Here is a 15,132-nt window from a genome sequence, read left to right on the forward strand (position 1 = left end):
GCTTCTAGGGTTGCAGATGATAACAGTCAAGTATAAGCCAATGGAAGATAGGGAAATCATCATGAGCTAGGCAGGTTTCTAGGGTCAGGATGCTGGCTGGTCCCAGTTAATGCTCCAGTACCATGATGCTGAATTCCTGCCTGCCATGGTAATAATGAATTGATCCTCTAAAAATGAAAGCAGAACTCCAGCTAAATACTTTCTTTTCTAAGACTTGTGACCTTCACAGTATCTCTTCACAGCAATAGAATACTGACTAAGGCATAATGGAGGCTTTGTGAGAAGACATTACAAGCAGAGCAAAGTGCTCACCAAGGTACTCAGTTTTAGAGATGGAAAAGGGGAGAGATAGTGGTAATGAGATTAGAGAGCTAAGGTGTGTTAATGTAAATGTAAGTTCTTGAAAGAACCAGACCTTATCTGGAACCTTCTCTGCAAGGCTGATCAGCTGATTAGAATTTCAATTAATGAGGAGAATGTTTCAAGTCCAGAGCTTAATTTATCAATTTATCATGGGCGGGCTAATTTTAGCCCACTTAATAGCCATTGCTTGCCCATCTTTCTGACCTAACATCCTTGTGATTCTTAGGTAAATCTTTAAGAACATACAAACAGAGCACCAGCTTCAACTAACCAAAAGGTTAAGAATATCATAGAGAACATGGGACCTATAACAGAGACTTCCCTGTGTGCTGTCACTCCCTCATGTGGTCTTTATATCAGTTTAATACATACTGAAACATAGTGAACAGACCCTATATTGTATTCCCAGGCCAGTGTTACCTATGTTGACTCTATAAGTGCTATTTTTTATCCCCTCTTTGAAGTTACAATTATATTTCTAAATGGACAGGTGAAGCCTGATGATTTAGAATTTTCCAAGCCAAGACAGGATCATTTCCGAAGTACTTAGGTATTAAACTATGAGTCAGAACACTGAGACAATAGCAGCATTAACCAAGCACCTCCTTTCCAACTGTTAACTCCCAAGTGCTTATATGAGTTGTTTTGGAAGACAGAGGCAGTATATCCTGTTAAACCAAATCAACTTCTTTGTTGTTCAGAATTATAAAAGGGGGACAGGATGCCAGCCGATGTTCCAAATTCTCTTTTGTAGTATGAGCTGCTATCTATGTAGCTGGTGCCTGGACCTCATCGCAATGCCCTGGGAGTATTGAGCCCCAGGAACTGTTTTTCTGAGTAATAAACTATTCCTTGCTTCTGTTACAGGTCTTCTGCCAACAGCCGTAAGGTAAAGACTCAGTTTATAACTGATATTAACACCAAATACTTGCTAAACTATAAAGTGGTTTCTGTCACTCTAGATGCTTTCATAGACCATCCTGACAATTCACACTGTGTGCTGCATGCCTATTCTGGAAGAATATGATCAAGTACTGTAATGAAAGCCTTAAGTGCATGGGGGGCAGTAAGTAGCATTTGTTAGTGAGTGTGTCTCTACTCTTCTAGGGTTGTAGACGATAACAGTCAAGTACAAGCCAATGGCAGACAGGGAAATCAACATGAGCTAGGCAGGTACAATAGGCAGTTCCAAGACAAACAAGAATGAAGTGAAGCTTCCCCACCCACAAGTTGAAAGTGCATAGGTAGATACATGCTTAGACACGTATATGAATGCATACATTTTGAGATGGGTTAAAAAGGGAAGATTATGGATAAAAGGATTTACAAACATTCAGGAATAAAGCTGAATTTCTTCCTTGAAGAAAATAAGTAGAAATTAAGTACAGCATCAATTAAAGTATGTCAGCTTATTTATGGATTGCATTAACTTCTAAAATTTTATAGTGTAAATTACACTTTAATGACTGGATACCTCTTAATGTGAACATTTATTAGAAGTTCTATTACCAGATAAAACCACAACACCCTTTAGGAAATAAAAATTCAAAGTTACTTTCCAAGACCTATAAAAATAATATTTACCTTTAGAAATATAATCTACAGTAGTCTCAAGACCATTTTGTTTTAGGGAATATGCACTATTGATTTTCATTTAAAAGTCTACCTCACTTAAAACTTATTTTATTCTGACATTATAACTGTTAGGAGAATTTCAGATGGAGAAACACAAGAGGTAGCACATAAATGAGCATTTAGCTCTCAACTAACAACACAGTCAGTACACATAGTCATTTGGGATTTTTCTTGTAAGCCAAATCATAAGAAATAAAAGTACCTCAAATAGCAAAATTCAACAGAGAATGATTGCTATTTTAGATAAAATTGTTTCTGGGTTCTGTAAATCCTATATTCAAAGCTCGTAGGGGAGGTTGATTCAGAAATATCAACAGGTTGACCATGAGACATTAATTCTAATACTTGGCCTTGTGTGGACAGGCAGCAAATGCATATACCATTCACCAGGCTCAACCACGTATTGCTGCAGGACATTCTCTGTGCACGCGTTACCTGATGCACTCCTGTGCATGGCCTTTTGGAAGGATATGTGGATCTCTTAGTCTACATTAGCGACCATATAGGTGTTGGAAACTTTAGCCAGATTCTGACTGTTTATTTCAAATAAAACCAATAACCAAAACCAGTTCCTAAGAGTCACATACTTTTCATGACTGTCTGCACACTGATATTCATATATTCTAACAAATACACGAGGAGCAAAGTACACACCTCTGCTAGCAAACACGAGAACAAACACTAGGGGGGACACAGAGCTCCGAATTCTTCTCACCTATAGTTAGTTTTCTCATAGAACTAATGCTAGAACAATTCTTTCATAAATGGTTAAAATATATAACATCACATACATATTTTCAGAGAAATCAAAGTGGTCCAAAGCCAGTAAATTTAAACAAGTGTGTGAATGCATGAAGATGTGTGTGTGTGTGTGTGTGTGTTGTGTGTAAAATTTAGAAGTGCAAATGCCTTATTAGTTATGATTAATATTATTACATTATCTTTAAGTTTCACAAAAATTTCAACATCAACTGTGTTAACTAGTAACTTTTTTCAAAAATTGTTTATAGTACTAATCTGCACTTTTAGATGTAACTTGCACTTTATTTATTTTACCTATATTATTGAATTTATTCTACCAGTGGATTTTAAGTTGTTTCCACTGTTTAGTTATGATAAACAATATGGATATGTCTATACATCAGCAACTACACAGATGTAAGAGTTCTTTAATGGTGCTTGTCATTAACTGGTTCCTAAATTAGTATAAATTATCTGTGTTCACACACACACACACACACATACATACACACACAATTATTGGCAGGCAGTTTTTAAGTGAAAGAAAGATTGAGGTCAATACAAAGTTTTTCTATGTATTGTAGGTCATTTTTTGTATCAAAATGTTACATATCAACACTTTGTTTCTGTCCTACTGGCCACAGTGTAAATACTATTTCATATGTTAAATATGGTTATAAAAATCTACAAATCACTCCTGTCTCAAATATTGGTGGACATGATGAACCAAAGGCCTCGAACTGCACTGACTTTATTGGAAGACAGTAAGCTGCTTTTAAATGGCGTGCCAACATACCCTTCAACCTCTAGCATAGACCTCCCGATTACACAACACCCAAAGTTTCACAAGTCCTAATCGTGCCAGTGTAGGTGGTATTACATCATGTTCTATCTTCTATTCCTCTGGCTCCTAGTTCATTGATGCACCATTTTACAGAATCCTAAAGTCATCTGCATTTATTTCCTCTTCTGTGAACTGCCTATTATATCTGCTTGTTTTCTTTCCTTTTTCTTTTTTTTTTTTGCTGAGTTTTATCTAAGAAACTTAGTTGTTTAGATATGACCATGCCAATTTGTTTTATAATCCCAACAGCATTTACAATGTTATTCATAAACAATAATTCTTAAACTTTACATAAGCACAGTCTCTTCTTTTTCACTGTTGGCTCCTGCAAATCTTTAAGGTACCATTTGTACTTCATGAAAGGTACTTTCTGTACTTCATGAGGCTTGAAGTTGTTTTTGACAATTCAGTATTCAGTTGCTTAAGGTCAGTGTTTGTAAATCATCTGAGGCAGATGCATAATCTTTTTGTAAAGTTATTCCTATGATAATATTCTTGACAGAAACCACTTAAATGCTTTTATAAAATGATGGCACTATAAAATCTTCAACATTTAAAAATTTTAATTCCATGTTAATGAGATCAAGAAATAAAACTGATACTTAGAAATTTATTGAGCTTGCTTTCATAGTGTCAGGCAAACAATTTCAATAATTGCTCCAAATTGCTTTAGTAAAATGAATGTTCCTTAATGAACGCTTGGGTGCTATGTACCTATATCAACATCAGCCTCTATACTGAAGCGTCTAAAGTGTCTTTAGCATCTTTCCATCTGACTTACCAATAACCAGAAAAGAACTGGTAAATTTCCCCAGTATAATGAATGTTACATGCAGGATTTATCCACAGAATTTATCAATATTTCCATAGTCAGCCTGGTGTGATGGTGCATCCCTTTAATTTCAGCACTCAGGATTGAGCCAGGTGGATCTGAGTTCAAGACCATCCTGGTCTAGAGAGTGAGGTTCAGGACAGCCAGGGCTACACAGAGAAATTCTGTTTTGAAGAACCAAAATCAAAGCCAAAAACATTTACCATTGTCACTTGGGGCTATCGCATGTACATTGGGGCTATCTCATGCCCCTTGAGGCTATCTCATGCACATCTTCCATTTGCATGCTTCAGGTGAGGTAGCTTTTCATTTTCATAAAGCAACCGCATTTGCTCTAAGAGCTCTCTTTAACAGCATGCCTTCCTTTTGCCTTGCTGGACTTCCTGCCTCCCCGCCAACTGTTGTCACTTCAGACTTTTCTACATCCCATGGGTCTAAGCAGGTCCTGTAAATCTGCCAAATTAGTAACAAACTTGTAAAAGCTTATTTCTTTTTGTCTTGGTCCTACTTTGGATTATCCCTTCTATATTATTTATCTTGTGCTATGTTTTTTTCTTTATGTGTACTTCTTGATCAAATTCTCTCCTACAATTTAGATTTTATTATACCTGATACTTCTAGCCTGTACATGATCCTACTCATCAAATTATACAAGCAATCCAAGCCCTGAATTTAATTCATATCTTTATCTTCCTTGCTTCTCTTCCAACTATCCAGCAGAGTCTTTGAACCTCGGATCTTTTTCAACTGATAAGTCTGTTGTATAAGTCTCCCTTTGTATGCAAATTAACATTTTATTGTATAGGTCATTTGATTTTTTTACATTCGTTCTTATGCCTTTTGCCTCATGAGTCTTATTTTTTTTAAAAACTGCTCCTGTAAATAAGGGACAACAAACCACATGCTGCTGATCACAGTTTTATAAGCACAGCCCTATGGGAACCAGCTCTAGTCATGAAGCTATGCTGTTTCAGTCACTCACTAACTGAGTAATACACCCTTGAAACCTGAAATACTATCTGGCCTGTTAAGAAAAATTCTGCCAATCTGTTTTTAAAGTTCCATTTGAAAGAGGCTGTTGAGATGGCTCAGTGGCTAGAGCATTTGCCCCACAAGGCTGGCTACCTTCAAACTTGTGTGAGAAATGCAGGGAACAGCATCTGGAATCCCAGTGTTTCCTCTGGGAAATGGGAAGCAAGGATAGGAGGAAAACTTTGAAGTTCTTGGGTCAGCTGGCCCAATGTGTGCAAGCTTTCTACAAGATACATTCTGTCCCAAACAAGCTAGAAGGCAAAAAAATTACACCCACAGCTGTCCACTGAATGGCACATGCACAACAGGGCACCCAAACACTCTTTTCTTTCTGATACTTCATAAATAGCCTACCTCTTCCATTGCTTTGTCAGACTCTTCCACAAGAGAAGAACAGCTACACTTTTTCACCATATGGAGGCACTTACTGGCTTACTCCTCTACTGACCAAAAGTAACCAATATCCATGGAAGTGTCAGAATGATAGCTTGTTTTTTGCTTAGAAGGGGATTTATATTTGGCATCTTGTGGTTTTACTCATAGAATATATCTATATCTATATTAAGATATCTCAATATCTCGCTATCTATATCTGTGTAGACTCTTGTGGACACATGTGGGCACAAGAAGTCATGGAGCGCAACAACATTGGATATCCCTGGATTGGAGTTACTGCTAATTTTTGCCTGGCTAAAGTAGGTGCTGGGAACTGAACTTATGTCCTCTGTAAGAATAGTATACACTCCTAAAACACCTCCCATCCGAGCCATCTTCCAGCCTCACATACAGATTTGAGTTTCACATTATTTATTTATCTTGTATGTTACAGATGGTACTTCCTACTTGTAGATTCTTTATTTTGAAACATCTTAGGTACTGTTTTGAATATTTATTGTTCATTCATTCTCCTTATTCTATATTTTGTGGCACTTGCAACAAAATTGGGAAAGGGGGGCGGGGGGTCTCACCCTGTTCCATGTTTCTTCTGTAAGTAACAAGGTTTTTTTCTTTTTCTAACCTGAGTGAGATAAATCCTACCCCAGCCCTACCCCATCTCATGCTTTTTTAAAAAGCTTTATGCAGTGTCCTTATTCTTCGTAGGCCGTGGTCTCCACCATCACAGTCCCTCACAACTATGCTTTTCCTCTTTCTCTTTAATCCTTTTTGTCCTTGGATATTTCCTTAACTTTCTAATATTTGAAAATGGCTCATCGGATTACTGAGAAAGCTTGGTAAGAAAAATTTAAGAGCCTTAAGGTAGTTGGATGAATTATTGTAGGATAGATCATCCAGAGTCTTCATTTAATACCAGCCTGATAAGCGAAGTTCTCCACAGTGTTTAACAGTGTGGGGCTGAATAATACATCTCATTTCATTTTATAGGATGTTGTAGCTCATCCACACTAATATAATTTTGGGTACCTTAGACACATGTTTTAAGTTCCAAGATAAAATGAAAGTAATTGGATACTTATAATTTTAAGGAGCATCCACACATATGTTGTATGGAAAGTTTACAAGGTAAAATATGACTGATAATACAAGATATGAAATTTGATTTTTACAAACTTATTTTTTATAAAAAAAATCTGAGTTTTTTCACATAATTGAATGATAGTATAGTCTAATCAGATGGAAATCTTAAATCATATTTTGCTTAAGTGACTATGTGGAACTTAAGAAATGTGTGACATTGCCTCAATTGCTTCTGTAAAAAGGGTAATATATGTTGCTATTTGAAGAAATACATTAATTCACATATTTGCCTTACATCACTTCCATACTATAAATGAAAGGTCTACAGAATGGTAACAAATATTGTTTTATTATATCACTAACTTTAAATATGATTCTCATGAGCGTGTGCACCATTCAAGTGCCTAAAGCACATTTATTCAGTCACGACTCATGAAGACCCATGTTCTAGCTTCTGTCAATATTACATGCTTCTATCAAGCCTCGGGAAAATGCCAAATTTCATAGCTCCTATGAGAATGTGTTTCTATTCAGAGATGCTGGAATAGGATGCTACCCTAAGCTGAATGGGAGTGAAGTGGAAGCATCCAATGCAGGCGGGATGACTTGGCAGAGAAGGTGTCGAGATGAATTAAATATGGAAGGCAAGATGTAGCTTGCAACCTCAAGTCTAGCCATTATTCCTCTCTGGACTCAATTTCCATACGTATGCACATTGTTTTAATATTACTAAATCTAATGTGCTCAGGATTTTACTCTGGAAAAGAGACTAGTTTCTTTATCTACATGTTACTCAAAGTAGTGCTTCAGCTGTTTCGGGAAGGCAGTTAAGGTGTGTATATATTTGTAATTTAAAATTTGAGAGTAATTGTAAAATGACTATTAGCTGGGTAATGTTTTAAGCTGCATGAGGAATGCTTAATTTCAAATGAAAGCAATATATTATTTTGCATGTTTATCAGTGTTATAAAAATAAAATATACAATCACAGATTAAGAATAAATAACCATAGATACTGACTTTAGAAAATATATTATTTCATCTCTATTCTAACTCTATAAAAAGCTTTATATTTATATCTCAATGTTTTCAAGCTACTTTAATATCTTGTATCTTTCTTACATTTAATAAAACTCCAGAGACCTTATTTTTAAAAAAAGCATAAAAAGCTTTGTCCATTCAGTTATCTTTCTTGAAACATTTATATCTACTCAAATATGTAAACCTGAGATATTTCTGTAACAGGTTTCGCTGAGCTCAATTTTTGTTGCCTAGTAGTCACTTGTTGTCTTGTGTCTTCTACTGCATCAACTCAAGTTACCTCTCAATGCTTCCTAGGGGTGGATATTAGGTATTGTCAGAAGCAAGCTAGCTTCCTCTGAGTGAACAAACAATATGGATCTACTATATCACTAGTGAATGCCTTACTTAGGTGTTTACCCTCATGTGGAGGCTATAGGACTGCTTTCAAAAACCCCTGATGGATTCATCTTCTAAATATTTTAATTTGAAAATATTTTAACTTGAAGAAAAAAGGAAGACATAATTGTGCTCTTGTAACATTGAAGGAAAATACTTCAAATACATACTCACAGAATTGTTAGGTACCCAAAAGCATGTGGTTCTCAGTTTCACATAAAATATTTTATTAATAACTACAAAATCTCCCCTTAGAAAAACAAATAAATAACAACCCTAGTAAGTTCATTAATAATGAAATCCTATTTTGTAAAATTAACCCACTGGTTCTGTTCTAGAATTACCAAGGCTCATGTTACAAGGCTACCAATGCCACAGGTGAGCAGGATGCCCTCTACTCTGGCAGGAAAAACTCCGCACTTGGACTGAATTGTTACCGATCACTCTGTTCCAGTACAACATGGTAATGGACAGACGAATCCCCCGAAGTGGAAATGTGAGATAGCCCAGTGGCTATGCAGGTGCTCATGATTACCCAATTCCTCCTCCAGCTCTTCTCTTCTATAAAGTTACCCAGGGCAAAGTGAATAAATTACTCACAACACTATTGACCCTTCATAACTTTGCTATGGATTGGTCTGCAAAGCTTTGAGGTAAATAAAATACTTCAATTTCAATTGGCACAGTGGGTCTTTAATGAAGCACAATATGGTTACATACACTGTTCTTTTTAATTGTCAATCATAAGCCTAAACCCTGGCAAACCAATGGGTAGAATGGCATGCACAGAGTGCTAGGAAGCAGGCTGCACACAGGACAGCAGTTTGCTGAGCGACTCTTAATTCCCTTTCTTAGGAAAGAGCCAACTAAAACCCCCATGTTCCATATGAACCTGCTTGTCAGCCTTTCTAGTTCATCACCTTTTTCAATCCTCCCCAACTGTTTTGTATGTCTGGACCTGGTTATGTGTTTGAAGAGAGGATTATATTTGATGTATGGATATTAATGCTAGTTTATGCATTCCTGTCTGCACTTTGCTGGTTTATAATGTAATATGTTCAGTTACATGGATTACAGTTATATCCATGCACACATGGATTAGTGTGTGCTAATGCTATATATGTTGTTATTAGTATTCAAAATAATCCAGCCTTTAATTTTCATTTTTCTATTTCATTGGGCGACAGAACAAAAAGCTTCATTAAGAGAAATACAAATTACTAATCATTTAAAATTATAGAACCAGTCTGTCAAATACATGTATTATCCAAAGTAAGAATGAATCTTATCAGGAAAGAAGAGAGTTCAATTAAGTTACACTGGGTATATTTTCATTGTGAAAACTTAAAGAATCATAATTAGGAAATCATCACAAATATTTTCAAAGTTGCAAAGTCAAAATCTAAGCAACTAAGATTGATCACATTGCTTGAGTAAAACAGACACCAAGAGATGAGAAGGGGGAAAACTCAGAATAGTTTCTTCTCTGTGGGAAGCCTTAGAGCTCCAAGTATGATCTCAGAATAACAAAGGTGCTAATGAAGACAGAAGCCCTATGTGAAAAGACTCCAAATACAACTTTGAAATTGTAAGCCCATCAAAATATGCATGGGTTGAAGATGCTTCTATTATAATCACAGAAGCTGGCTCAACACTCCATCATAAGACTTGGACATGATATTTTTGCCCCTGACAACATAAAACATATCAGTCTCCAAACTTCAGGAGGCATTCAGAGCATGCTCAGTGCTTTGCCCTCCTTCTATTGTCTACCTGGTTCCCACAGCAGTCAGCACAAACTGCATTCAGAGCTAACAGGCATCAAATTTGTGTGGTTGAAACGATTTACCTACCAAAACAAGTTGTGTTCTCCTAGAGAAAAAAACACAAAACAAAACCCACAAACCAAAGAAACAAAGCACCAGCAAGTGCCTTTTTGTTGGATGATGGAGTAGAAGTAGCTGAGATAATTGACTACAAGATACAGGATAATTTTAGGACACATTCTTGCTTTGTTATTGGTTCACTATATGTATATTTCAATTATATAAACAAAAAATTAACTAATGTTTGCCAAAAATTTGAACGTCAAATCTTAATTGGATGAAACCTAAGTAATAACCTGTAGAAATAATCTAATGCCAGAGCTAAGCACAAACTGGGTGTCTCCTCTGCTCAGGGTGTGGAAAAAGGAGGGAGACACCTACAGTTCCTATACTGTTACAGAGAAACAGGTTACCATATTTGTTGTTTGCACAGAGCTAGCTTGTTGTATGGTTATATGTGCATTTGGTTAAGTAAGGTTAATAAGTAACTTCCAAGTTACTGTCACTAATAATCTACAAAGACACATTTCAGTGAATGGTACTAGATGCTAGAGTCTGCTCATGACAGCCAACCCCTTCCTATTTGTGAAACCAACAGCTAAATTTCACAACAGCAGACAAAACAGTGAGGGTAAAGTTTATCGGATGAAGATTCACTAAGCACTTATAATATGAAGAAACCACTCCATCTCCAGACTGCCACCACATGCAATGCAAAGAGGAATTTTATATATGCATGGGAGATAAAAGAAGAAGCATAATGGGTTTTGTGTGCTCTCTTCTTCCCAGCGCTGCAGACCTAACACAGGCCCTTCAATGCATTAGGCAAGTGCTTTACCACTAAGGTAGATTCCCAAATGGGTTTCATGGACTAGCAAACAGAACTTCAGAATCTGACACATCTGTAGACATACATAAATAGGAAAAGGGCAAAATATAACACTTCCCTAAGTTGGGGTATTCGGTAGTAATAATGACAAGGCAACGTCTGCTTCTAGATGCCTTCTAAATCCTAGCCACAAGTGGAATCTCAGATCTCAGGGTCTTACACACTAAGAATTCGAAATGGATGTTCAGTGCAGTGCAAGCTCAAGAGAAAAACATTCCTGTGCTCAGGAATCACTTGTGTTCAAAAGCTACATATACATACACACACTCACACACACAAAACTACTCCATATGAATTATCTGACACTGAACAATTAAAGAATTCATAGTCCTCAAGTATGTTGGAAATGCTAAATGACAGATTTTTTTTGCATGTATAATTTGTCTGAAACCTTTTACCTAAAAGACAACAAAAGGTCAAAAGAGAAGGGTGCAGAAGAATATTTCCTAAGTGAGGCATTCAACAAACTATGTAAGACTCAGATGACATTGCTTCTGAGTTTGTAAAGAGTTGAAACGTGCTAATAATTCTGAGGAAGGAGACCTAAGAGCAAAGGAGTTTTCACTGAAAAGGAAGCCACATCAGGATAAGGAAAGCATTAAAGATAAAATCCTGCCGTTCAGACCAGGTGAGTAAAACCAGGGCACAGATCTCTTTCTTCTAGGATACAACGTGGGCTGGACACATTCCATGACAAGGCTACACTGACAAGGACAAAAGAAAATCAGGTTTAAACTCACAGGCAAGCATGAATACGATTCTGCTGTTGAATAAGATAAGGAAAGGTATGAGGTCACCAGCATCATCTCCTAGTTACAGACAGTTTGATAGGAGCCCATGAAGAGAGAACAATGAGTCACCAGATGAGTGCAAGGTTGATGCTTGCCAGATCACCAATTGGCAGAGCTGACGGTTCAGTCATTTCACCCAGCACCTCCAATCCTACCTTTATGCTTGACCCAGTCCCACAGAAACACATTGCAGAAAGGCAGATTCCCCACCCACCTTCATTTTCTCCCTCTTCCAGCCAGGCTTCAAGGTCACTGTCCTCAAACTTACATTTTATATTCTGGAAACAAAACAGTCATGCAAATGTATCTTCCACAATGAAGCCATCGATGGAAAGGGTAAGTATAAAATAAAGAAATGAAGGATGCTGTCTGCTCCATTTAAAAAATTGTCAAAAGAAGGTAACACCACCAACACCTCTCAAACCCTAAGTCATTACTTCAGCTTCCTTGTAAACTTAACAGCAGGGTGCTGTAAGCCATTAAAAGTGCAGAATTCAGGGAATGAGTTGCTCCAGGAGACACAGGCTTGCTTGTTGCCAAGTAAGATGGCCTGAGTTCCATCCTCAGGACCCACGTAGTGGAAGGAGAGGACTGACCTCTCCACCAAACTGTTCTTTGACATCTACACATGTTCCATAGCATTCACCTCCCCTATGCCTGACACGAGTCATATACAATTTTTTAAAAAGGAATCACAGGTAGTTCCTCTCAGAGCTGAAGCCCGTTTTCTATCAGTCTGGGCTTCTCCACCTCAGCATCGTCTACGCAGAAGGCTGGAGCTCACACAGCACCGTGAAGATTCACTGGGACTCGGTGTGCCCATGCAGTACACATAGCCTAGAGAGAAGCTGGAGCTCAAGCACTAGTGTGCTTGAGGCTTTCTCCTCTTGTTGGTGCTAATGACAACAAGAATGAACAAAATTACATCTCTCCTTCCCTTAGCCCTCATTTCTGGAAAAGCTGGAGCAGTAGCTCTAAACAGACTGGGGCCCAGTAAGCACAGAGCCGTGTTGTGGAAGAAAAGGACAGCAACAAAACCTTAACTCCCATGTGAGAACTCTTGGTCTAAACTGGGTGAGTTAAAGCACTGTCAAGTGAACAGCTGCTCTTCACAGAAGCTACAAGATCTTGAAAAGTTCTCCTCTTGGTCTACATGGCTTGCGGCAGCAATCTGTAACAGATGTTGCCTCTTTAGCTATTATAACAAGGCTCTTATGGAACAGAAATATAAACCTGAAGAATATCTACATGACTTAGTTGCAACTGTAGTAATACTTAGGAGAGATGATCTAAGTTGGTCAACAGTATACTACAGGGATAGCTTTTAATTGTTTTACTTCAAAAGCAGAGTTATTTCAAAAATGGCTCAGATAAATTCATTACAAATTAAATGATGTACTACAAGTGAAATTGGTCATGACTTTTATTGTGGAAGGAGAGGCTAGATATCAACTTAGTACCACTAGAAAGTGTTCTGGATACCACACACTTATTAGTTCTCACAATTCAGACTATATGGTACAAATCTGGAGCCAGACAATGTAGATCAGCATACTGGCTTATGGCTAGCTCTAGAATGATGGGCTAAGGGTGCTGAGTATAGATATTGGTTGTGGTGAAGTTTAAATAAGTGAAGATGGAACATGGAAAGTGGTTGACAATGAATACATTAGCCATTAAAGCATGACATCCACTGGTCATGGGATATCCCAAAGTTAACCAACCTAAGTGATGGGTTGTATTGGACTCATGAGGATGAATCAGACAGACTCTAACCTTAGCAGAATGAACACATGGTCAATGAGTGGAAGGGGCTGGAGCTAAGTAGAGAAGGAGCATCATGTTAGCCACTGAACTTGGGTGGCAGAGTGGCCTGAAACAGAGAAAGCTCCAAGGGAAGCCTGCCAGCTCGGCAGTGGGACTGGACCAAGGACCTGGTACTATCCTTCCTCTCATAATACAAAATAAACCTTCATCACTAATGTGCAGAATCGATCAGTGAAAGCAAATAAAGTAATGCTAACGTCATTCTGGAATCTAAGTCTACCTTTCTCAAACTGAAACGCTTTTGAACAATGGTGCCTCATTAGTCGTTAAATAATCCAACCCAATGCATTATACAGGAAGTGACACATACACGAATTACAAGAGGACAAAATGAGTCCACAGCATTAATGAAAACAATTGAAAGGACCCCTAAATGTTTGGCGAAAACAGAATGAAAAATGTTAGTAAATAAATGGAAGGTTTTCCTTAAAGGCTCATCAAATCATTTTTAAGTGATTATAACCAAGTCCAGCAAAGTTACAACAAAGTTTGCCTGACATGAAAAAGCAGCGCTCTACACTCAATCACCCTTTTCTTTATACTTCAAAACTTTTTAATCCTCACAAAATGTGTGCTGAAATACAAAAATGATTTCCCTACTTATTAAGAATAACAATTTTTCCCTTGCAATACAGTATTCCCTGTCTCCCAAGGGAAGCAACAATACCCTCTCACTTTAATGTGTGTGTGTGTGTGTGGTTTTTTTCCCCCATCTAATCAGCTAATATTTTTCAAAAGATCTTTTTAATACCTAAATGAAAGGATTCTACCTCAAAGACCTGACCTCCCTATTAAAGAGTCTGAAGCAAACTGTAGGAATGTAAAACCTACTCAAAGGGAGACGGCAGGGGGCTTATTGTACAAGGCATTAAAACAGGAGGGGGAAAGCTCCACAGGAGCTGCACGGAATTTGGTAAAATTATACCACAAAATACAAATTGATCTTAAGCATAAAGAAGCAAATTCATAGCCAAAAACTTATTATAAGTGTGCCCTGTAATCAGCCAGGAGGGGGCCTTTATGAAAGACTTCAGAATTTGTCACTTTTTCAATCAAAATTTCTGATTACAGTTTCATGTTTTAAAAGGACCGAAAGAGAACAAACTACATATTTTTCAACAGACTTAAAATTTGAAAAAAATTAAAGCTGATCTGCACCACCAGAAAAGATAGGTTTCGCTAGAGAAAGCAAGAAGAGAATTAAATATCACAGTTACAGAGAGAATGGGAAAGAACAATTGCAAGAGCACTTTTCAGAAAACAAAGGTAGAATTTTCACGTACCATAAATGAAGTTCTGAAGTTGTTCAGATCATTAAAAAACTCTTCCACGGAAACCTTCTTCATGTCGACAGCATAGTAGCCCATTACGCTCTGGTACAATTGTGTCATGCTGCCCAGTAGTGTGGAGAGGTTTTCATACTGCTCGCTCGCACTGATAATGAAGCTGTATATACT

The 15,132-nt window shown here is 37.4% G+C and overlaps 1 protein-coding gene across 1 annotated transcript in view; it reads right to left on the bottom strand.

Moving 5' to 3' along the window:
- Positions 1-15,132, bottom strand: part of Diaph3 (diaphanous related formin 3) — a 475,768-nt gene that overhangs the window by 169,473 nt on the left and 291,163 nt on the right. The window contains exon 24 of the mRNA XM_029469353.2: positions 14,959-15,123. Within this exon, the coding sequence (XP_029325213.1) occupies positions 14,959-15,123 (165 nt within the window). The remainder of the gene's footprint in view (positions 1-14,958; positions 15,124-15,132) is intronic.

Source organism: Mus caroli, unplaced genomic scaffold (genome assembly GCF_978045245.1).
Source record: "Mus caroli unplaced genomic scaffold, Mus_caroli_1 scaffold_12, whole genome shotgun sequence".
Lineage (NCBI taxonomy): Eukaryota > Metazoa > Chordata > Mammalia > Rodentia > Muridae > Mus > Mus caroli.